This window comes from Triturus cristatus, chromosome 2_1, assembly GCF_964204655.1.
Source record: "Triturus cristatus chromosome 2_1, aTriCri1.1, whole genome shotgun sequence".
In the NCBI taxonomy this organism is placed as follows: Eukaryota; Metazoa; Chordata; class Amphibia; order Caudata; family Salamandridae; genus Triturus; species Triturus cristatus.
In genome coordinates this window covers 771,094,136-771,118,386 of record NC_140581.1, presented here as the reverse complement: position 1 = coordinate 771,118,386, position 24,251 = coordinate 771,094,136, and the positions used below count along the sequence as shown (strand labels likewise).

Sequence of the window (24,251 nt, the reverse complement as noted above, 5' to 3'; positions counted from 1 at the left end):
TACTTGTAAGAGACTGGGTTTTGGTTGAGGGAGCGGAAGCTCTAATTAGGCAACAACCTTAATACTTGTCAGCGTGAACCACAAAAGTCACTAAATTAACCTGTGCTTGAAACTCTGGTAGCTTGGCACAAAAGCAGTCAGACCTAACTTGGAGGCAATATGTAAAGAACACAAACAGTAACAAAGTGACAACGCAACACAGGAAAAATCCCAAACCAGTTTAAAAAAATAAAGTACATTTTATTAAATAAAGTCATGCCAGAATGACAAAAATCCAATCAGTAGACCCAAAAATATGCAATTTTAAAGTTTTTTGTGAAAATAGCACCAAAAACCACAAAGCGCCATTTATAGTCCTTTGGTTGCGCTGGGGGAAAGTCCCAAGTTCAGGCTGACCGTGATGGAGCGCAGGCCGGGTACATGCACCAGATTAGTTCTGCTGAAAAGTTACCATTGAAGTCCCGCACAAAGAGTTCTGTTATTGTTGAAGGAGACTGCAAGAAGGATCTTGAACATGGTAGACAGTCGTCGCTGTAGTGCGAAGAACAGGTTGAGTGTGGTGGTCGGTCATTGGTATAACATCAGGATGGAGGTCGTTGCTGTAGCGTGAAGTGCAGGTCTTGTGTTGCTGGACATCACAGATAGTTGTCAGTATGAAGAGAAGGTTTCACTGGAGATTTGCGTTGAGGGTCCTCGTGGGCAGCAGCGTCTTGGCGTGAACGGGGGCCTGTTCATGGTCACAGGGAGCCAAAAGTTAAAGATTTTCTCCATTCTCTTAGTAGGAGGACACTAAGAGGCCAGCCAAGGGTCCAGAACTGGGGGACACCTCTTGGTGATCAGAACTCATTACAGCAGAGGCCTGCTGCAGGGCTCGGGCAGCATCAGTTGCAAGTCCATGCTGATGCAGTTGTAGCAGGCCAGCTGGGCTGTTGCAAGGGGTATCTGAAGCTTGTTGTTTTCCTGTAGCTCACAAAGGAGTTTGGCCATATGACCCTTGGAGTCACTATGAGTACCCTGGGATGAAAGCAAGGAAGTCCATAATTCCTTCCCAAATAGTACGGCAGTACTTCAAGCAACAGGGCAGTCCTCTGCGGCATGGCACTTCCAACAGGTCCAGGAGTGCTCTCATGAGTGGCTTTGGAGGTTCAATACACATTTTTAATGGGAGCCATTAAGACTCCCAGGCCGCTGGAAACTACTAGAAGGCCTCAGAAACATTTAGGCAGGAAAATACCAGCTTTCTAAAACTGGTATTTTAAAAATTGTAAACTAACATTTGACTTTACAATAAAATCTGATTTGAAATAAAAAACAATTTGAGTGTAAACAGCATACCCTTATCTGCTCCCAATCTAAAGATAGCATTTATTAATTTCAAGAAGGTAACCCAGTGTAGTCAGCTGAAAGATGGGCCTTTAGGAGTTTTCACTGCCTGGACATGTAAAGTTCTCATGTCCTACCTTTTAAAATGCAATGCTCCCAGCCCTATCAGTCTTTAGGGCCTACCACAGGGATGACTTATAAGTAAGATACTAGGGTGCTTGCAGCACTCATTGTTCCACCTACTTAAGTAGCCCTTTAAAACATGTCTCATGCCTGCCAAATGCAGCCTGTGTGCTGTTTTAAACTACTTATTCAACTTAGCAAAATACATCGTTTACCAGGCCTAAACATCCCATTTCAATACATATACATCACTCATTAGGGAGGTCCAAACACTCCATAGGGCAGGATGCAGTGTAATTCAAAAAGGTGGACATGAACATTTAATTTAGTAAATGGTAGTGAAAAACTCTTAAACTAATTTTTCACTACCCCTCCCACAGGATAACATTGGGTTACCTTATTACATTTAGGTGCCGATTCCGATCCCGGTCGGAAAGCACTCTGACCGAGCCTGGATCCGGAGTGTTTTCCGACCGAGCCGGAGTCCTGCAGTCCGACCGAGCGAGTACGATGCAGCCGTATGCTACCGGACTCGGTTCGGTTGGACTCCCATAGAAGTCAATGGGTGCCGGTCGTATGACGCATACATGGGCTCCCATTGACTGAATGGGTACGTCTCGCTCAAGGGCCCCCCTACATTGGGTACGTGTCGGTGCCATCCGCACCGTACATGCCTGTGTTGGGGGGACACTTGGGTCTCCCCCTGTGTCCGAGTCATAGGGCTGCGGGTGACAGGGGGTTCGACGCAGACCCCCAAAGGCAACCACCCGGACGTTCTGCGAGCCGGACACTACGGCTCGCACAGGCTGTCCGACGCGTGCATCGTACTGGCTTGGTTATAAATCGCATCCATTGCACGCCACGGTTAGCTTACGACCGAGACGTATGGAGCGGTTCGGACCTGGAAACGACTCGGTAGGTGAATTTCACGTAGCTCGCTTCGTACTTGCTCGCTCGTACAGCTGTACGAGTCAGGCAGAAAACACGCGTACGGCTCGTAGTTTTTCCAGCCGGATCGCTTTCGGTGCCCTTCCAACCCAGATCGGTATCGGCCCCTTAATGTCCTAACATTTTATTTTGAGCAAGTAGGAATGTCATGTTTACACTCAAATTAATTCTAATGTAAAACCTTCTTTAATGGTAAAGTCACAGTTCTGAAAATGCCACTTTAGAAAGTTGACATTGTCCGGTCCTAACCAATTGGTGCCTGCAGCCTGTCTCCTGGGTCTAATTGGCAGTTGGCCTTTGTGTATTCATCCCAGACAGCGACACAAAGGGGGAGTAGGTGTTGGCAGGATGGACCGTCCTGCCGGGATGGGAGAGGTGAAACTGTTACCCTGCCTCACTTAAATTTCAAAGGGACTGCCTCAGCACACTCACAAATAACTTAACACCAGTCCATTGTCATCCTAGACACCGTAGATCCTGGGCATGGGAGGATGGAAATTCCAGAACCAGATGTGGGGGAAGTCTAGATGCTTCTACCATTTCAAAGGATGGCAACAGGTATAAATATTGGACCCCCAACCAACTCATCATTTTACTCCTGGACCTGAGGAGGACCTCCAGAAGGACTATCCTGTACCTCAGAGAACTGCCCTACAGATAACAGAGGACTGCCCTGATGCTTGAAGCTTACCATGTACTCTCAGAGGATTGCCCTGCTGCTTGAGGCCTGCCTTGCTTCTTGATACCAGAACTACCAGAGCGGCTCCAAGGGTCAAGTGGCTGAACTTCTGTTCTGAGCTATAGGAACACAACATGCTCCAAAGGCCTACCTACAACTGCCCAGCTGACCTGCTGCAATGGACCTGCAACTGGACCTGCCTCAGCCCTGCTGGCCTCTGTTGTAATGAGTTCCTGATCCCCAAAAGGTGCCTCCCCAGGCCCTGGATCCTTGGCTGACATATGTTTAGCTCCTCCTGTAACAAAAAAGGATAAATCCTTAAATGTTGAGCTCCTTTTGACTGTGAATGGGCTTGTTTGTGCCAAGATCTTGCTAGTTTAAATGACCGGCAACATGAAACCCCAGTGAACTCACCACAGCAACTGTCAGCGACAACCCGCAACGCAAGAGCTGCACCTCACGCTATAGCAATGACAGCTCACAGTGATCACCAACAAGATGCCCGACAGAATCTTCGCGCTACAGCAACCACCGTCCATGAAACCTGGCCTGCTCTTCGTGCTACAGTGACAACCATCAATGACGCTCTCCTCACACCTTGCAACCTCCTCCACTGTGAACTGGACTCTTCATGCCAGACTTTGAGAAGGTAACTTTTTCAGTGGGGCAAACTGGTCCCTGTATCTGACCCACGCTCTATCGTGGTCGGCTTGAACTTGTGAGTTTCACCTGGTCTAGCATGACCAGATGACCCAGAGTGGTGCTTTGTACTTTTAGGCCTTATGCTTGCCTAAAACGTTGTGATTGAATATCTCCAGTTCTACTTATTGGATTTTTAACATTTTGGTCTCATTGTATGTATTACAATTTTCTCTATTTTCCTAAATTGGCGAGGTATTTTTATAACTGAGTGCTACATAATTACTTTACGCATTGCCTCTAATTTAAACCTGACTGCTTTTGTGCCAAGCAACCAAATGGTTAAGCACAGGTTAATATAGTGACTTTTGTGGTTCACCCTGACAGAGATTTTGGTTGATGCTTGAGGAGGGTTCACAAACCCCTCAACCAAAATTCTTGCATTGGTGGCAGTGGTGGGATTCAGTACTTGTGTTTCTACAGTGACAGTCAGCGATTTTGTGTAACACTAAAATCCCATTATAAATAATTTGATACCAAATTCAACCACTTTTTAAATTCTTCCTTTTTTCTTTCAATTGGTCATTTTTCCAAATGTAATTCCTGTCTCATCCTTTTGCACTTAGGACTTTTGTTGTGCCTGTGATACCTTGCCAGAATGATGATGGATCCCAACTGTGTATCTTACTAAAATATGAGGGATCTGAAGGAATTCTGCAAGGAGAGAGGGCTGGCTGCAAAGAAGAGGTCAACTAAGCAAGACCTTCGGAAAGCCCTGTAGGTTTTTGATGAAGTACGCTGGTGGAGGACCAAGAGGTTGATGACCCTGAGAATGATGATGAGGAGGTGGGAAATTACTTGACAATTTCTCCAGAGGAGAGTGGAAGGGCCACAGAGATGGGGTCCCCTGCTGGATACCATGCAGGAAGCAGTGTATCACCTCACAACTTGTCTGTTAAAGAGGCAAAAGACAGACAGGCCAAGAGGGAATTGAAGCTGTAGCTAGCCAAACTGGCTGCACAAGAGAAAAAAGCTGAGGCAGAAAGATTCTTAGCAAAGGAAAAGGCAGATCGAGCCATGACAAAGGAGAGGGATGAGGCCAAAGGGGCCTTGGCAGAAACAAATGTTGTGAGCTCATGATCTGCATCAAAAGGAGCTGTACCTAAAGATCCAACAAGCCTCAGAGGCCAGCAAAAATGGTGGTAGTGATACCCCAGTGCGAAATGGAGATAAGAGGGTCAACATTCCCCATGACCTGGTACCTAACTTGCTGTGGGGGACAACATTGATAAGTGGTTTGGGCATATGAGGTTGCCCTAGAGATGCACAGGGTCCCTGAGGTGGATTGCGGAGCTAGTCTCTGGAGCCAGAGTCGAAGTGAAGACCAGGATGCACTGTTAGCCCTGGGAAATGGGACAGAATGAGTTATCCAATCATGAGAGGCACACTGATATAAAAATATGGTTTCACATCTAAAAAGTACAGACATAAGTTTAGGGACAGACAGAAGTTGCTCCAAAAGACCTGAGTAGATTTCGTGGACTACTTTTGTGAGCCACTGGGTGGTTGGGTGAGAGGTAGTGTGGTAAACACTCATGAGAGGCTATACAATTTATTTGCAAGAGAGCACATGTTCAGTCATTGTTTTCAATGGCTATACCCACACCTAATTGACTACAAGCTCTTCGACCCTAGGGAGCTTGTAAAGGAGGCAGACATTTTGACTAGTACCAGAGTGTCTGGAAAGGTACCTTGGGGTGACCATGAGAAGGGTGGTTCAGATTAGGAGGGTAAAGGGGAAGTCCACCGTGACCCAGACAGGTCTCAGAATAGTATGGGGTAAAGGATTCCTAAGCCCCTTCTAAGAATAGGAGGGATGGTTCTGGTGAGTGGTGGCCCAGGGCACCCCATTTCCAACCCTGGTGCTTTGATTGCTCCCAGATGGGAGACAAGCAAGGGAACCAGTCTGTAGCAAGATACCATCCACTGATGGGATCTCCACAGGGTAGGTTGTCCCAAGATGCCCATTGGCTCTATTCTGAGCAATGAATAATGTTAGCTGAGCTGGGAGGGGTGACCACCAGGGCAGCAGGGCACCTAGGAAGCTCAGGTGTCTGGGAGTACTACTCTTAAAGGCAGAGTATGGAGGTCCAGATGAAGGGACAGGAGGTGGAAACAGCCCACAGTGGAAGGTACAGTGGATCAAGTATTCCCAGCTCGGAGAACAGTGCATGCTTTTCACCTGGAGTTGTTCCTTGCACCGTCAAAAAGACAGAGGGCTAGAAGCCTTCCCCATGCAAACTCCTGCAAGACACTGAAAGAGTGTGTCACCCTTGAGGGGGTGGCAGTTCCCCCTGGAAGCCCTGGCTTGGCATGCACCTGTTCATCCTCAGGGTAAGATCCTGGGATGAACGGTCAGTGTCAGGATAACACCCATGGACTGCATTGAAGGAGAATGCAAGAAGTGCACGTTATACCAGGGGCTGTTGTCCCCACTCTGAGAAACCTAAGAGATCTGGGAATTCTCTAGAACAGTTATGGAACTCTGTGCTAGCTTCAATGCTGGGAGTGATGCCTGCCAAAGTCCCCCGCTTGGATCCCAACCTGGCAGTAAATGGCCCAAGGCCTGATTCTTGACACCAACATCTTTTTTGGTTGCTGTCCTTATGGGCAGAGTTTCCCTTGGGCTGGGGACAGAAGTCAGATCCAAGTGGTGGTGTTGGTCACATCACTTTTTTGGCCTTGGTGGCACTGTCTGCCTACTAGAATGAATCTGTGGGTAAGTTAAGGTTAGGGGCTTCACAGATAGGGTCCACAAGTAAGGAGAAGTGTTCCCTATGGGTCAGTCCAGTATCTCAAATGAATGTTGACGGAGGGATCCAGCTAAGTTCAAGGGGGCATAGAATTGACAGCTGCCACTGAAGGAGAGGCCCATTGTCCTTGTTATACCAACTAAGCAGGGAAGTCCATCAAGGTATTGATTAGTCTACCCTGGATTTTGGGTGGCAGGGGTAGTGATAGGCTAGGCCCTTTCTGCAAGGTCACCCCCAAACATTTTGTCTTCACCCCTCCTGTTTTCTGAACCCATTTTTGTTGGGGTTTAGGACCCTGTGCACTTTCTCATTACTAACTAGTGCCAAGGTGCTTGTGCTCTCCCATTTAAGCATTATAAAATTGACTTGCACCCAATTGAGACATTTAATTTACTTATAAGTCTCCAGTAAAGTGTTACTATATGTACCCAGGCCCTGTAAATTAAATGCTATCAGTGAGCATGCAGCAGTGATTGTGCCACCTACTAAAAGTAGCCTTTAAAACATAAATCAGGCCTGCCATTGAAGCCTGTGTGCAGTTTTTGTCTGCCATTTCAACCTGATTAAATAATCTTTTTGCCAGGCCTAAACCTTCCATTTTAATGAATATGAGACACCTCTAGTGTAGGCCCTGAACAGCCCATAGGGCAGGGTGGATTGCATGTAAAAAGTTGGATATGTCCTTTAAATTTCTACATGTCCTTGTATTGGAAAACCCTTACATTCACTACTGCAAGGCCTACCTCTCCAATAGGATAACTGTGGGGCACCTTATTACAATTAATAAGTAATAACATTTGTTCAGGAATGGATAGAAGCATCATGTTTGCTGACAAAGGAATTGTTATGTAAAACCCTCTTCAATGGTAAAGTCAGGCCAATTCTGAAAATGCCACTTTTAGAAAGTTGGCATTTTCTTGTCTAGCCTGCATACTGTATCTTGAGTCACATGGCTAAGTGTAGTTGGCATTCCTCCCAGACAATATCAGAAAGGAGCACTGGGTGTTTCAAGGATGGGCCACCCTGATCTGATGGGAGGGGTGGAGCTGTCATCTATCACATTTGCACATTAAAAGAGCTGCCTCAGCAGACACATAAAGCACTTCACACTAGACTTTTGTGACTCTGGTCATCCTGGGACCAGGACAGGGAGGAAGGAAATTCCAGAACCAGATGTAGGGGGGAAGTCTAGAAGTTTCTCCCACTTCAAAGCTGGCACCAGGTATAAATATTGGACACTCAGATCAACTCTTCAGTATACTCCTTGACCTCCGGAAGACTACAGAAGGACTGCCTTATACTCCAGGTGACTTTACTGTTGCTTGAGGCATGCCTGGTTTTTCAGATGACTGCCCTGCTGCTTAAAGCATTTCTTGTTTCTCAAAGGACTGACCAGTTGCTACCAGAGGACTGCCCTGCTGCTTAAGGCTTGCCTTGTTCTTAAGACCATTGCACTGTTGCTTGACGCCTCCCTTGTGCTTCGGAGGACTGCTCTGCTGATAGGGCCCTGCCTTGCTGCTTCAAATATAGAGTACCATCGCCTTGGACCCAGGATTACCAGAGTAACTCCAAGGGTCAGTTGGCTGACCTTCTGTTCTAAGATATAGCAACACAACAAACTCCAGATGCCTCACTGCAACTGCCCAACCTACTGCAACTGGCCTCACCGGAGCCTGTAACAGAACCTGCTTGGACATGCAACTGAGCCTGGCTGAGCCCTGCTGGCCTCTGCTGGACGGAGTTCCTGATCCCAAAAGGTGCCTCCCCAAGTTCTGAACCCTTGGCTGGCAGGCATTGTTTTGGTCTGAAATTGTTTATTGCATTTTTCTCTATTTTTGCTAAATTGGTTTGGGATTTTCCTCTGTTGTGTTTCACGTTATTATTCTTTGAGGGCTACATAAAATCTTTACACATTGCCTCTAAGTTTAGCCTGAAAGCGTTTATTGCCAAGTTACCAGAGGGTTAAGCACAGGTTAATTTACTGACTTTTGTAGTCCCCCTGACAGGAATTGTGGCTCTTTCTTGAGGTTGTTACACAGACCCTTTCAACTAAAAATTTAATTTCCTATATGGCCCACTCCACCCCTTGGGTCAGAAGTTTTTCTCCCAACCCAGGGAACACTCTCCAGTTCCTCAGTGAACCGGCTGGTGGAAGGCACACTGCCTCTATGCTGGACCCAGTAGGGGACCTCACTCATGGGGGTCTCCCTCTCGCCTCTGGTTCTGGGACAGGGACAGGAGGCTATACTCTCTTTTTATTTCTCTAGCTGTTTCAAAGTTATCCTCCTCTCTCCCCTCCTCCACCTCCATGTCATCCTCATCATCATCATCATCCTGCTCCTGTGTTGCAGATTACATGCACCAAAACTCTTTCCAAGCTTAGAGTGATATCTCGTAGTCAAGCTTTGGAGGGATCTCAACTACTGTTAGCCTCTCTCCCTGCACAACCCCTTCAGATGTGCCATAAGGAAGCTTTCAAGGTTATCAACATTCAACTCAATTCTGGCAGTCAGTAGTCACAGGTGCACATAATATGGGGTAGGAATTAAATTTAGAAAAAGAAAACATAGTCAATCAAGGAGAATTAAAAAAAAGCTGAATCTGAAATCAGATTATTTTTATGTTTTTTTTAGCTTGAGACAAATCACTGAGTGGCACTGCACAAACACAAGTGCTGAATCCCACAGATGAACACATATGTAAGATATTCGGTTATTGGTTGAGGGGGGTGGAAGCCCCAATCATGCACCAACAACAATCCTTGTCATGGTGAACCACAAAAGTCACTAAACTAACCTGCAGCTTAGACGCAATGTTTAATGTACTTATGCAGCATACAAACATAAACAAAGTGAAAACGCAGTACAAGAAAAATGTCAAACTGGCACAGCAAGCAAGGGGGCGAGTGCCTGAAAAGTTTCAGCACTCGTCTATCATCTTGTTGTGTTTGCTATGTTTGCCCTAAGTGGCCAAGGGTATGCCCAGACGTGGGTTTTCTTGCTTGCTTTGCCATTAGATTCAAGCTAACCTGGCAGATGAAGGGTAATACCCCAAAACTGGTCTTAGGATGCTGGTTTGATGTCAAAGGAGGACCTGGCCTGGCAGTTCAGGCTATACTGTTACCATGAGGAGCAGTGTCAAGATTGATTTGCATATAGCTTGGTCCAAACTGGAGTGGGGTCATGAGCAAAAGAACGATGGATAAAACCCAGATCTCTTTACTGGAGGTGACTGGCTGAAACGTTTCAGCACTCAGCCCATCATTTTGTTGTGTTTGCTAAAGGTTTATTTTGCCAGGTCCACATAGAAATTACAAACTTCACGCACAGGCTGCAGTGACAGTCCTGAGACATATTTTACAGTGATACTTGAGTGGGTGGCACAAGGAGTGCTGCTTTCCACTACTAGCATATAATTGACAGGCCCTGGGTACTGATAGTAACATTTAATAGAGACTTAGAAGTAAATTAAGTGTGCCAATTAAGTGTAGTCCAGTTTTACCATGTTTTAGGAAGTAAGAACATGCACAGAGTCATGATACCATCAAAAATACTGTCAGCAATTGAAGGCACAAATCTGGGAGTGAACCTGCAAAAAGGGCCAGGTCAAACAGCAGCTATGCCGAACAAGTTCACCGAGGTCCACTAAATACATATGTTGAGAGAATTTTGAAAAAAAATTGAACAAAATACATACAATTACTCTTGCACATCCATTATAACAACATACCTGCAACTACAGCACAGTACTTTTTATGTGAAGTTTGCTTGTTACCGAAATGATGGTCGTTCACTGATCTTTTTCGTCTGTATATGCGGTGTGCGTTCCCTGTCACTGCCATAGTTTGATTGAAGGGCTCAATGAATATGATGTCGTCGTTTATTTTTATAAAGCCCATCTGTAAATAATAACAAAAATAAAGTCAAATGTATTCATTAAGAAACACATTGCACTGAGAAGACAGATTTCTTTAAGTGAAATATACATCAGTACATTATATGTTGTCTATTGTAGTAGTATATTGCATGATTAAAAGCCTCCTGTGGAGTTCGCAGCATAAAACCTTTGCAAAATTATTTAATAATCATCACAGATGTAACTCTATGTTAGAATGTTTTTACTTCACTAAAGATCTAAAGAACATTCCCACTTTGTGTGCCTGCAGGTTTACAAGACACTCTCTAAATAAAATATATACCAATAATAAAAAGAATAATACAATGATAATTATTATGACGAATAATGCAGACAAAAGTAACAATATACACATACAATTTAGTGTCTTTCATTTAACTGTTAGCATCGGATCAATTTATAGAAAAGTCCTGTTCTTAAGAGTCCAGCACATCACAGACAGATGTTGCCTGTGCAACCCAAATTCACCGTAAAAAAACTCATTATGGTTTCAGAGGGACCCTTTATCAGATCAACATAACACAGCTGCCCTCTGTTCAACCCTAGCACTTCCCGTGATGGAACACCAGATATGGAGCAAGCTTCAAACACACCTGGAGTTTGCAGCAGTAAATCACAAATGGCCCCAGGATGTAATACCCATAGAAAAGAATCAGATGCGCGCACTAATAAACACAAATAAATGCACAGCAGAGGGCCTGCATTTGGCCCAGGAGCCACATGCAAGGGCAGCCAGTCAGTTGCATTAATCAGATAAAGCCAAAACAATGCGTACTAGTAAGTGTCACCATCGATAACACACATGACACACCTGGCCGCCTGGACCACCTCAGAATATGACCTCCAGTTGGTATTTATGGCTCCTTCTATCAGAGTGGGATCAAGCATCTAAAACAAGCAATGTATGAACCACTGTACCAGTATTTCCTGCCCAAAGGGGGACTAGCTTCACTTTATTGCACGCACTGTACAGTATAAAGAATACCATGTACCTTATGTAAATTGAATTCCAGTATACAACTGTAAGCGATGTGGCTGGTATTCCCAGCCATTATTGTTTAATTAAACTTAAACGGTTCCTGATTGCCAAGCTTTGCAGTTCACCTTTTGGATAATCAGAACCTGCTTCAACATAACTATTAATATTATTAATATAAATAAATACAACATACAAATTTAGCTCTCATTTCCCTATCATATTGTCTTAAGATTTTAATGTAGTGATGGATTTTCAGCTGGACAGATCTAATAACAGCAAATCAATGTTTTTCTCTAAAATAAATGCATATATTATATCCCTGTTGAAACAATTTGACCTCTGTGATATTTGGGAGAAAAGCATGCCAATGAACAGGGGTATACATTCCACAATAAAAAATATAATTACCTCTCAGGATCGATTATTTCTTACTAGACAAATTTCTAAGAGTAGATGTTAAAGAAGTAAGACATTTAGCCGCCCATTTGTCTGATCAAGCAGCAGTGATATTAGAGTTTAAGCAGAATCAGGTAGAAAGTTGAGTAGAGTAAGAACAATTGAATTCTTCGAGATTAATAGCATATCAGCAGCTAAATATATAGTTTAGGATAGGTTTAAAGCCTATATAAGGGAGGTTCTGATCAGTTTATCTGCACAAAAGGTCAAGCAATATACAAAGATGGTCAAAGACCTGGAGCGTGAGATAATGGCACTTGGAAAAAAGTGTAGAGAGTCAACAGATGGGGAAGAGCCTACTCAGAAGTGGCAAAAAGAAATCCAAGATCGTAAACCTAGGCTCATCACTACTCTGGAAAGCAGGGTGAAGGCACGTTGGGAAGCCAGTAAATTAGCACACTTTGAGTACAGTGAGAATGCGGGGAAACACTTGGCATGGAAGACTAAGGCAGCCCTCACAAGAAATGAGATCAGTGAGATAGAGTGTAGGAGAATGGGAAATAGTCTAAGAGAAACTCAGGAAGTGGAGCAAGCCTTTGTAGAGTTCATCTGAAACATCCATACAGAGGATTTGTGCATCTCGGAGGCTCAGGTTAATAGATGGTTGGATGGGCAGATTGTGGGAGGACTTTCAATGGAATAAAAAGAAACTCCTGATGGAGAAATAACCCAGAATGAGGTATTTTCATTGATTAAAAAAGGAAACAACATACTATGCCCAGTATTGACACAGCTCTTCATAGATATTTGGGAAGAAGAAGCGTCACCCCCAAAATCATGCGGGGAGGCAGTAGTCACTTTAATCCTAAAAGCAGGAAAAAACAAAGGTCTTGCAAATCTTATAGGCCAATTATAGGCCAATTTCACTCTTGAATTGTGATTATAAGTTTTAAAGCAGTATTCTGGCTAGTAGACTGAGTAGCGTAATAGGAGAGTTGATAGCAGAGGACCAAAAGTGTTTCATGAAAGGTAGATTTATGCACCATCTAAGTGATGAGTTAATAGGGACAACTGACTTGGCAATGGAATGTAAAGTACCTCTGGCGATTAGTACACTCAACGTTACCAAGGCTTTCAAAAGGGTGAATCGGCAATATCTCTCCATCATGTTGAATCATATATGGGTATTAGATTCTGCAGGGCCTTACTGGGCAGTTACAGGGCTCCTGTGGTAAAAATGTTCCTGAATGGGAATCTCACATCAAGTTTTAAGATAACAAGAGGGACTAGACAGAGCTATCCTCTCTCCTCACTACTTTTTAATTTATATATTGAACCATTCGCTGAAAAGAGCAGGCTGGAACAACAGATCATTCTGTTTTCATATGGTACTTGGGTAAAGAAAGTTTCCTTATATGCCAGTAAGGTAATGGTATACACACAAAATTTGGTTCTGACTTTGGAAAGCCTAGACCTCCTGGTTGCAAAATTTGGAAAGGTGACTGGGAAGAGGCTAACTCCTCCAACACAGAGGTAATGGTGTGGAACATAGATGAGAACCATAGGCTGTTAAAAAAGGAAATAAAATACTTGGGTATAAGGGTGGGCTAAACACTAGAAAAATTGGCAGAATTAAACTTTCACAAAATAATGGTAGAAATGAACGGACTATTACTCAGTTGGTCCCATCTTCCATTAACGATATTTGGGAGGAATAATCTAATCAAAATGACAATACATCCGCGATTTACTTTTCTTTTTCACATGATACCCCTCCATTTTAAGAATACTTGGTTGCAAAAGCTTCATTGCAGAATAAATTCATTTATAAAGGCATCTAAGGGCACAAGAATCACAGGAAGGAAGCTGTGAAAGAAGTATGATAAAGGGGACATTGCACTGCCAGATTTTCAATTATCTGCATGGGCTATCTGACTAGGGGGCAGGAAGAGACCAGCACTGGGAGACTCTTTCAATGAAGTGGCAAATGGTGGGTCCAAATTTATGTTCAAATTTGGAGACCAGAAGTATAAGGCTAAAAGTGTTGCAGGCGGTGGCTCAAATGTGGGCAAAGATTTGGGGCGTAACAAGCCTGTCATATTAAGGTAGGCATGCACCAATATGGGACTTTCGGGGTTCCCAGAAATGTTTCAAAGACAGGTTGGCCGTGAATTTAGGAGAGGCAGGTATCATGGAATAAGGCTAGATTTTTTAAGAGTGGCAGCTATGTTCTTGGGACCAGTTCCAACAAGTAACCAATAAGACGGTATCCAAGTTTAAATTCTTCCAACTATAGAGTTCGGCCCGGCCTGTGGAATAAGATAAAGGTGGCACTAATGAGTTGGAAGAACACTTGATTAAAAGCCTGCAATGGAAGAAGGCGGTGGCAACATGGTATAAGCTAATTTTGGATATCTCAGAGAAAGGGCAGAGTCAACCCAAATGCCTATGGGTAGGAATAACATTAAAAATAAGTCAATTGGTGATTGGTGTGAAGTTGTGCTGGCATTCGTGGTTAGGAACAAATAGTGATTGGAAGCAGAAACAATTATAAAGAAGAGAGCTTGTAGGAATAAAAACAGATAGGATTTAAATAAAGAAATCATGAATTAAAAGCTTTAATATGTAAAGAGGAGCCTAAAATGACTAGGGAAGGAGTTCCTGTGGCTCCGGAAAGTACACCTGCTTTGCAGATTGCATTAGAGAGAGGATATCACACTTGCACCTGGGTAGAGAATTGGGTAAAATATGCTGAGAAGGATGGTCCTTTAGCACTTCTGCAGTACGGGACATTTAAGGTAAGAATTAAAAAATATTTGAGGAGACAGATGAATGATTTAAAACCTAGACCTAGACCCATACAATATGAAGCCCTTGAAGAATGGGAACAAAAAGCCTGTAGAAGAGAAAAGGAGAAATTAGAGGGGAGATATTGGAATATGTTGAATCGATATGTAGAGACAACATGGGATTCCCAGAAAAAACTTATGGAGACATGATGTTGCTTTAGGAGCACAAATGTATCCTGTAATGCAGAGGTCTTCAAACTGGGGGGCGGGCCCCCCTAGGGGGGCCTCAAATGATCCCCGGGGGGCCCCAGGCTGTGGCAAAAGGAGCATTAGGCTCACAGCAATGCTTTGTTTTAAGCAGGAAATAAAATAGTGGCAGTTAGCCTCACTGTAATGAACATCTTTTGTCATTATTATCTGGCTGGGAGAAGGTGTCAAAAGGGAAGGGACTCTGAATATTCTTCTACACCCACACCCACATTTCTAATAATCACACTATGGGTATTTTTACACGTTAGTAAGGCTTGCCTGACCAGAATAGTGTGTTTGGCAATCGTTTATTTGGTTGCATTTTTTGAACAGTAAGAGAATTTAACTAATGTTTGAATATGTCTCCTCTTTAAATAAGTCGAGACACATTCAAATATTGCCAATATAATGGAATATTTGTAAAAAATTCTGAGGGGGGCCCGATTAATTTAAATTTTTCACTGGGGGGGGCGTGGGTTTAAAAAGTTTGAAGGCCACTGCTGTAATGGTAGCTGAAAATAAGGAAGGAGAAAAGTGCAAGAAGAGAGCTTAGAGGATATAGATAATGAATTACTGAGCAAACTATTACTAAATAGACCTCCACCTTATCAAGAGGAACGGAGTAGTTCAGGGACAAATCAGTTTGTGGGTTTAAGGCCAGAAGCCCCACCTGCGAATTTAGATTCAGCTATAAAAGTATTTTCTTGAATAGAGATCAGACTCCTGAAAGAGCAAGATTTTCAAATGTGATCATGACAAATAGACCAGCTGCATTATCAGTTCCCGTAACTATAGGTCTCATTGTTCCTCTATTTCAAACAGGGCGAGGAGTTTTGCAACCCCATCAAATAATTGTTCCAACTGGAACTATAGGAGCAGCCCATTCCTTACATGATACGAGTGAGAGTGTGATAAATCAAAGGACATTATCAACATGGGAAAGAGTTAAAGTCCATGAGAGTGGTGTGGAGATATGTAATAGAATGAATTACACCATGGAAGGGCGAATAGAGCCATTAATAAGTATTTCAGAAAAGAGTATTGAAACACCAAATAGGGGTCAGCTAATAATTACTGGATGGGTTTTGCAAATAAAAACAAACTCCCAATTAGTACAAAAGACAGGAGAGGCTAGTGGATAATCTCAGAGATCAAAATCAAGTACATCGATACTGCCATCCCCAGAAGAACTTGATACTTGGATTAGAAATAAAGCTAATACTGGTGGTGTATTAAGCAATACAAATCAAGGCATGAACTTAGATGTAAGTAAATTAAAAGTGGAATGAGAAGAAATGATATTAGAAACAATTAGTTCAAGAGAGACTATCAAAATATCATTATGAGAAATTACTATTCATGTGTAAAGATATGGCACAAAAAGCAAGAAATACCCATGAGAAATATTCTGAGATAGAACAGAAATTTGGAGTGGATGTAGAGAAAAAAATCCAAAGCCTTACAAAAAACATATCGATTGGATGTCAGTGACAGAGATTTGGAGAGTGTGAATCCCTCTGGAAAAAGACTGCAGATTAAGGAGGTAATAACTACTTTGAAGAGTTAGGGAGAAGTAGAAAGATGGGAAGGCAGATGGGCTAAAAAGAAAGAAGATGTGACAATGGTTCTGCCCTTATACCCAATGATGGAAAAGGAAAAGGTTGAGGCAGACATAATGGCATATCCTATGAGAGAAGTACCAGGAGGAGGGTATGTACATGTCTCCTGGAATAGACAAGACATATTGTCCTTTTTCCAATGATTTTTCGAGATTGAGAGAGAAGCCTGTCAAATGGTATAAACAAGTGGAAAGGTTTTTGAAGGTTTCAAAGGGGTTGTTACAAGATTTGGATGTTTTGTTTGATATTGTGGTTCCAACAGATTTATGGGTGGAATGAAAAATTGCTGTTGATTGGACAGAGACAGAACCTGATAGAGATACAAAACCAGGTGCACCATCAACAGAGGTGATGGAAAAGTACAATCTGTTCATTATATATTTGAAAGGAAAGATTTAGCCGAAAGAAATGGATTGGGTAAAAATAGATAGGAATACTCAAGAATTGAAAGAGTCGGTTTATGCATATTACGAGAGACTTTTACATGCGTTCAAACAATACAGTGCTATTGAAATGTCTCAGAAAAGGATATGGGGCACTTTGTGTATCATTTCATATATGGTGTGAAGCCTGAGATTAATGCAATCATTCAGCAGCATTTAATTTGCTGGCAGAGCAAGTCTAAAGATGAAATACTTTGTTATGCTAAGAATTGTGGAAATAATATTGATTTGCGTCACAAAAAGTTGAAGGAGAAGTTGATGTTGGCACAGGATGAGATACGATATGTGGGTTTTGTTTCTTACTTTTTAGGTATGATACAGGGAAGTAGTAAGACTACCAATGAAATGAAAGGTGTGATGGTAACTCCCATGCAAAATGTGATGCCTCAAGGAAGGGGGCGAGGGTCAAATATAGAGACATTGAAAAAGATGTAACCGTGTCACAGTTGCGGCAAGTTCGGGCATTGGGAGCGCGAGTGTAAGTCTAATTTGGGTAATCAGGTAAATGGACAGACAATGGTGACAGGTGCGGCTGGAATGGTGCAGTAGCAGGTGAATAATCATATGATGAATCAGCCAATGTTAAATGTAAGGGGTCAGAATCAAAACAGATCTTGTAGGGTCAACATGTTTGAATTGGATCACAGAACCCATAGGTGGAAATTTACAAAGGGCCAAAATAATTAAGCCCACACCTACTACCTTTATTTCAATAGAATTCCATTGTTCCATGAAAGCAGTAGGGCATATAACAAAAACAATATCCCAATGAATAGCAATGACAAACACTCTGAATGCAGTGAACTGCTTTGCTCTTTAAGAAAACTGTGGGGGTTGATTTAGATCTTAGCTAACACAAGGAGATGATGGACGGAGCGCTGAAACTTTTCAGACACTCACCCCCAGTCACAGTTCTGGATTGAATACATCATCATTCTTAAGCTCACTTCGCCACCACGATTCAGATCCAGCTATATGCAAATCAGTTTTGACCCTGTGCCTCATTGGAACAGTCCAACGAGAACTGCCAAGCCAGGTCTTCCCTGAACCAGAAACAAGCATCCTGGGAGCGGTTTCTGGGTAACACCCTTCATCAGCCAGGCTAGCTTGAATCCAGTGGCAAAGTGAGCAAGGGCCCCACGTCTGGGTTTACCCTGCCAACTTAGGGTGAACAAAGCAAACACAAGGAGATGATGGACGGAGCACTGAAACTTTTCAGACACTCACCCCCAGTCACAGATATGGGTTGAATCTATCATCATTCTTTAGCTTACTTCGCTACCTCAGTTGAGACCCAGCTATATGCAAATCAGTCTTGACCCTGTGCCTCATGGCAACAGTCCAGCCCGAACTGCCAAGCCAGGTCTTCCCTGAACTGGAAACAAGCATCCTGGGACTGGTTTCTGGGTAAGACCCTTCATCAGCCGGGCTAGCTTGAATCCAGTGTCAAAGTGAGCAAGGGACCCACGTCTGGGCATACCCTGCCATCTTAGGGCGAACAAAGCAAACACAAGGATTTAGGGCCCGATTCACAGAACTAACTTAAGACAAAATCCTAAACTTAATTTTTGGTGTTCACAGAAGGCATTTAGTAGTAGTAAAGTTAGGATTGTGTCTTAAGTCTGTCTTAAGTCTGTCTTAAGTCTGTCCTAAGTTTGTCTTAAGTCTGTCTTAAGTCTGTCTTAAGTCTGTCTTAAGTCTGTCCTAAGTTTGTCTTAAGTCAGTCTTAAGTCTGTCTTAAGTTTTTCTTAAGTCTGACTTAAGTCTGCCTTAAGTCTGTCCTACTAATTTTGGTATTCACAGAAGGCATTTAGTAGTAGTAAAGTTAAGATTTTGTCTTAAGTTTGACTTAAGTTTGACTTAAGACAGACTTAAGGCAGACTTAAGAGAGTCTTAAGACAAATTTAAGTCAAACTTAGGACAGACTTAAGACAGACTTAAGACAGACTTAAGACAGCCTTAAAACAGTCTTCAGACAAACTTAAGACAAACTTAGGACAGACTTAAGATAGACTTAAGACATATTTAAGACAAACTTAGGACAGACTTAAGACAGACTTAAGACAGACTTAAGACAAAATCCTAACTTTACTACTACTAAATGCCTTCTGTGAATACCAAAAGTAGTAAGTTTAGGATTTTGTTTTAAGTTAGTTCTGTGAATCCGGCCCTTAGATCTTGGCAGACGGATTACTCCATCATAACAATTATGGATATCCTGTTCACTGAAATATAAATGCCATTATATCCTATGGGATGTATATTTCGGTAGACAGGATATCTGTCACCGTTGTGATGGAGTAGCCCGACCGCCAAGATCTAAATCAGGCCCTAAGTCTTCAAAGGCGCCATGGGGCAACTTCGGGACACTTATCATAAATACAATATTATCTTTTCTAAAAGTAGCCCAGTGGCACCCTTGTGATGAGTCAATGCTTAACATTCCAGCTCAACCAATAAAATTTAATATTTGCTATGGTTTGAAAAAGCTATCTCTGTACTTGGCAAATATCCACCCACCAGAGGATAACAATGAAATCCCCCCCTTTGGTGGGCTAAACACTTTTTATTCCCTAAGGATTTTCCCTTCTCAAACCAATACTGTGGGCTCAACGGATGACCAAACTTCGCCTCCTTAGGGCCCCTAAGTTGATATTCGACATTATCAAAGTTAATCTTATTGGCTAGAGTTCAAATGTTGACCCATGCTGATATTTACCCAGATGATCAGTTAACCCAATTACAGCTTGTCTAAAATTGCTAATCTCCTTTTATAATTCATTAACCAAATCAGTGACATGTGGAACTTTGGCTGATTGAGCAACAGTTGTAATTCCTCTGATATGTCTACAGTTTGAGAAACCACTCACAGATTGCCTTCTGAGTGATCATGCAGTTCTGCGTCGAGAGAGGGGCAAATCTGGTAGAACACATTACATTTGAAGTTACACGAATTTGATCCAACCATTTATCAAACAGGTATAAGCACTCTTATCTACTGCTGGTGTATTCTTAAGAACAAATATATATATGTATATATGGACGGACTTGGTGGCATTTATACATATAAATGTACATGTACACACAAATGATTATGGCCAAAAAGAAGGAAAGAAAAAAAAAATTCTTGACATATCAGCAATATTTATGCTTTTAGCTTATTTATGTATTAAATGAGATGGATTTTTTTAAATTTGACTGATTGTGTCTAATTAAAATGTTAAAACTGGCCACACAAATATGTACATCAAACTGACAAGCCCGATTATTGTAGATATTTTAGCATTGTTGTAATAATTTTAACAATTTGCTATTTGCACACTAAATGAGACAACTCAAAAATGTATAAACTCACATGTGAAATTTCCTCTATGTCTATGATCGAATCAAACCTCACCAGCATGTCCCCTTTAAATGAATTATAAAAAAATGTAAAAAAACGCAATTTAAGACACCGCGAGATGTGTAGCGCGTCATGTGATCAAGGTCCTTCTGGGACCGAAACGCGTCATGTCGATCGTGTGAGCTGAGGGTGAATAAAAACTTTTAATGGCGTAATGGATGTAATGGATTTTGTGGTCCGCACTCTGATTTGAGGCAGTGAATATCACGGCTGCTTTTGGAGATTAAGCGCGATATATATATATATGTATATATATATATATATATATATATATATATATATATATATATATATATATCCACTAGCAGTATTCCCGTGCGAGAGCGCACAAACAGCACCACGGACTCTGGGTATAGCTGTTGCCAATATTCACGCTTTATTCCAAAGCGAAAAGGTGCAGCTTCAGACGCGTTTCAGACACGAACTGTGTCCTTGATCACTTTTATATATATATATATATATATATATATATATATATTCACTGAAAAAAACCATAGGTTTCAGGGGCGTTATAGTTAGCTGGACTTTTCACTCAGACAAAGGTCTGCCACTCTATCACAAGGAGGATGTCATCAGTGATGTCATCAGTGATGTCATGAGTGATGTCACTGACCATGTCATGAGTGATGTAATATGTGACGTCATCAGCAGTGCATTGCGGGCGCGCGAGTTATAGTTAGCTGAACTAACTATAACGGGGGAATTTCTATGGTTTTGTACGAGTGAAAAGTCCAGCTAACTATAACGCACCTGAAACCTATGGTTTTTTCAGTGAATTTCTAAGGTTTTTTTAAATGCTAATTCCTAGCTATAACGTGCCTGAAACCTATGTTTTTTTTTCAGTGAATTTCAAAGGTTTTTTAAATGCTAATTTCTAGCTATGCCTACAGAGATAGGACATGTGAAGAAAGAAGGAAAAACGCACAGAAAGAAAAAAAAGAGATGCAGAATGAAGCAACAGAAGTCCTCAAAGACGAAGAAAAGTGCAGGAAGAAGTATAACGTGCAGAAAGAACAAACAGAAGAGCAGAAACAAGCCTTGTTGCAAAATCATCCTGTACCCTCAACTTTTTCAGATGGATACTGGTGGTAACTGAGTCTGACTAACCAGTCCTAGAGCCAGTGCTATGTTAAAAGACACTCAGAATACAGTGAAAACACCTACATACACTAGGGCACACTATGTGTTGGGGTCCCCCTGTGATTAGCATGACCTCCTCTGTAAGCCCCTAGTATATAATAGGGCAGGGGATTAAAACTACCTCTTAAAACGCACCACAGGGCGTGTTTGAACACGTCACCTCATGCCCCGTCCCCTCCCTTCCCCACTGTGTAAACACGCCCCGTAGCCGTTTTAAGTTGGGAGATTAAGTCCCCTTGAATCCTGAGGGTCCCTAGGGTCCAACTAGACCACTAGGTACCTCCAGTAAGCGCCACAGAGCTGCGTTGCAGAGAGGTGTAAAAAGTGGCACGGCCTGCACCACCTCTCTGCAACGCAGAGCAGTGGTGCTTACTGGAAGCACCTGGTGGGCTAGTTGGACCCCAGGGGCCCTCAGGATTGAAAGGGAATTATTTCCCCAACTTAAAAACGCGCCACAGGGCCTGTGGGCGTTCTGAGTTGAGAGATTAAGTCCCCTTGAATCCTAAGGGTCCCTAGGGTCAAACTAGCCCACTAGGTACCTCCAGTAAGCGCCACAGATCTGCGTTGCATGGAGGTGTAAAAAGGGGCGTGGCCTCAGAACACCTGTCTGCAACGCAGCTCCCTGGCGCATACTGGAGATACCTGTTGGGCTAGTTGGCCCTCAGGGACCCTCAGTATTGAAGGGGAATTAATTCCTCAACTTACAACTGACCAGGGGGCGCGTTTGCAGAGTGCTGCAAGGAGGGGGCGTGGCCTCCGGCGCGATGCCGGTCTTTTATTTATTTATTTTTAAGAAGGAGGGCTGTGTGGCCCCCTTTCTTTTTCTAATTTATGAGCCCTGGGGACCCCATCCCCCAGGGCCTGCACCCTGAAAAAATTAATGTGGCCCTCCCAAGGCCTTAATCGGCCCCGGGGACCCCAACCCCCAGGTCATGGCCTTTTTTAAATTTTTTTATTCTTTAGGAGGAGGGGTGTGTTGCCCCCCTCCTCAGGCCACTTATGGCCCCGGGGACCCCATTCCCCGGGGCCGGCCTTTGTTTTCTATTTAAAAAAATATATATATATATTTATAGAAACACCTAGGACATGCTGGACAAACCGTATGTACCTATCACCATGACGATTTGCGTGATATTCATTAAAAGGCGACTATGCATACAATGAATCCACGTAGAATGTATTCACACCGCTAGTGAAGCTCTGACATGTCTGACACCCTACCGTGCCTAATCCCGGCGCCCCCACTGGTGGGTACTCTCCAAGTAGACACCCTTGTCGTTTATTTATACAAACATGGGTAGCTATTGACGGGCACATTTAATACACATGCACACCAAGCCATTCAAAGGGGATCCGACAAAAATTCGACCAAACTATGAAAGAAACCCCCTCACGGTTAATAAAACACACATCCACCGCCGGATGTGTAATACTTTTTATTTTACTCTCTGGAAAGGAGACAAACCTCACTTGAGAGTCACAGCGTGCTCCTGGCTGAGCCCAATGCTGTGTTACACCCACCAGTGCCCGCCGAGTGCCACACACCTCTGTGTTGTATTCCACCAGCTAGTGCGTATGCTATGACACTCTCTAGCCCACGTGCACTGTAACACCACCCCGTGAATATGTCATGCCACACTTGCCTTCGCACGGGTTATATTGCCCCATCTAACGTGCCTTCCTCGATGCCTATGTTATAAAGCACAGCGCTATGCCATACATATTACACTCTGGGATCCATATCTTTGTCACAGTGCATATGCAATGTTACACTATCCAGCACATATTTTATATTACAACTTTAGAGACTACTTAGGTTACACAACACTGCCCTGTGCATATTACACTCCAAGGCGCATAGTGCCTGTGCTATCTCGCACTCTCCAATAAATCTGTCATTGCGCACAATGTATTGCATATTATATTTCACGCCCCGGTTCATCTTATATCACACTTTTTGGTGCATAGTTTATACCATATACTATATTTAGTTTTCATTTTAAATCGTGCTCCCAGGACTATGTTCTATATAACACTGCGTCCACCTACCCTTTTCACGGGCATTACATTTTGCGATGGGGGGTGGAGGGTCAGGGGATGTTTCTGCCAAGTGAGCCCGGAGTCACAGTCCCAAACGTCCTCTTCTTCCTGAATAAAAGTGAGATTATGCTGCATACTTGTTCATATTTTAAGTAGTTCGCACAGACACACATTTTAAAAACAATAAAGTTCCTAATACCCACCTTCTATGAACAGTTAGCTTGCTGCCCCATCCACCTCCCCCCTATCCTCTGTTGTCTGAATCCATGGACTAGCCTCCTCCCTCCTGCCATCCATGGTCTGATGTGCTGCCACTGCGCTGCATTTAGCATGATGTACCAGTCCACTCATCCTGCCCTCCATTGCCCAATTCTATGGCCCATCTTTGACCTCCAGCTTAGCCTCTGTGCTTTGCTTGCTGCCCCTATTCTCCTTCCCCCTGCCCTTCGATGTCTTTGTGCATGCCCCTGCTCCATCCTTTTTGACCACCATGTTCCATGGACCTGCCATGGACCTGCCACTCCTATCTACTCTGAGTGTTCTGTTGAGCTGCAACTCCCCTACCACCTGCCTAGCATTGTCAGATGACTGTAACCTGTCCCTGCCACCTCCACCCTGCCTGTCCACATGCCATGCCCCTATCCCCTTCCTCCTGTCCTCCATGGTCCATTTTACTGCCACACCCTTCTGCCCTCTCTGGTCTGTTGTGCTGCAACTGCTCCTCCTGCCTGCCCCGCGTGGTCTGTTGTGAGG

At 43.2% G+C, this 24,251-nt stretch overlaps 1 protein-coding gene across 1 annotated transcript in view; it reads right to left on the bottom strand.

Annotated features, from left to right (window-relative positions):
- The window catches only part of ADAMTS19 (ADAM metallopeptidase with thrombospondin type 1 motif 19), a 1,193,695-nt gene that overhangs the window by 963,734 nt on the left and 205,710 nt on the right, over positions 1-24,251 (bottom strand). The window contains exon 3 of the mRNA XM_085632713.1: positions 10,255-10,423. Coding sequence (XP_085488839.1) covers positions 10,255-10,423 — 169 coding nt within the window. The remainder of the gene's footprint in view (positions 1-10,254; positions 10,424-24,251) is intronic.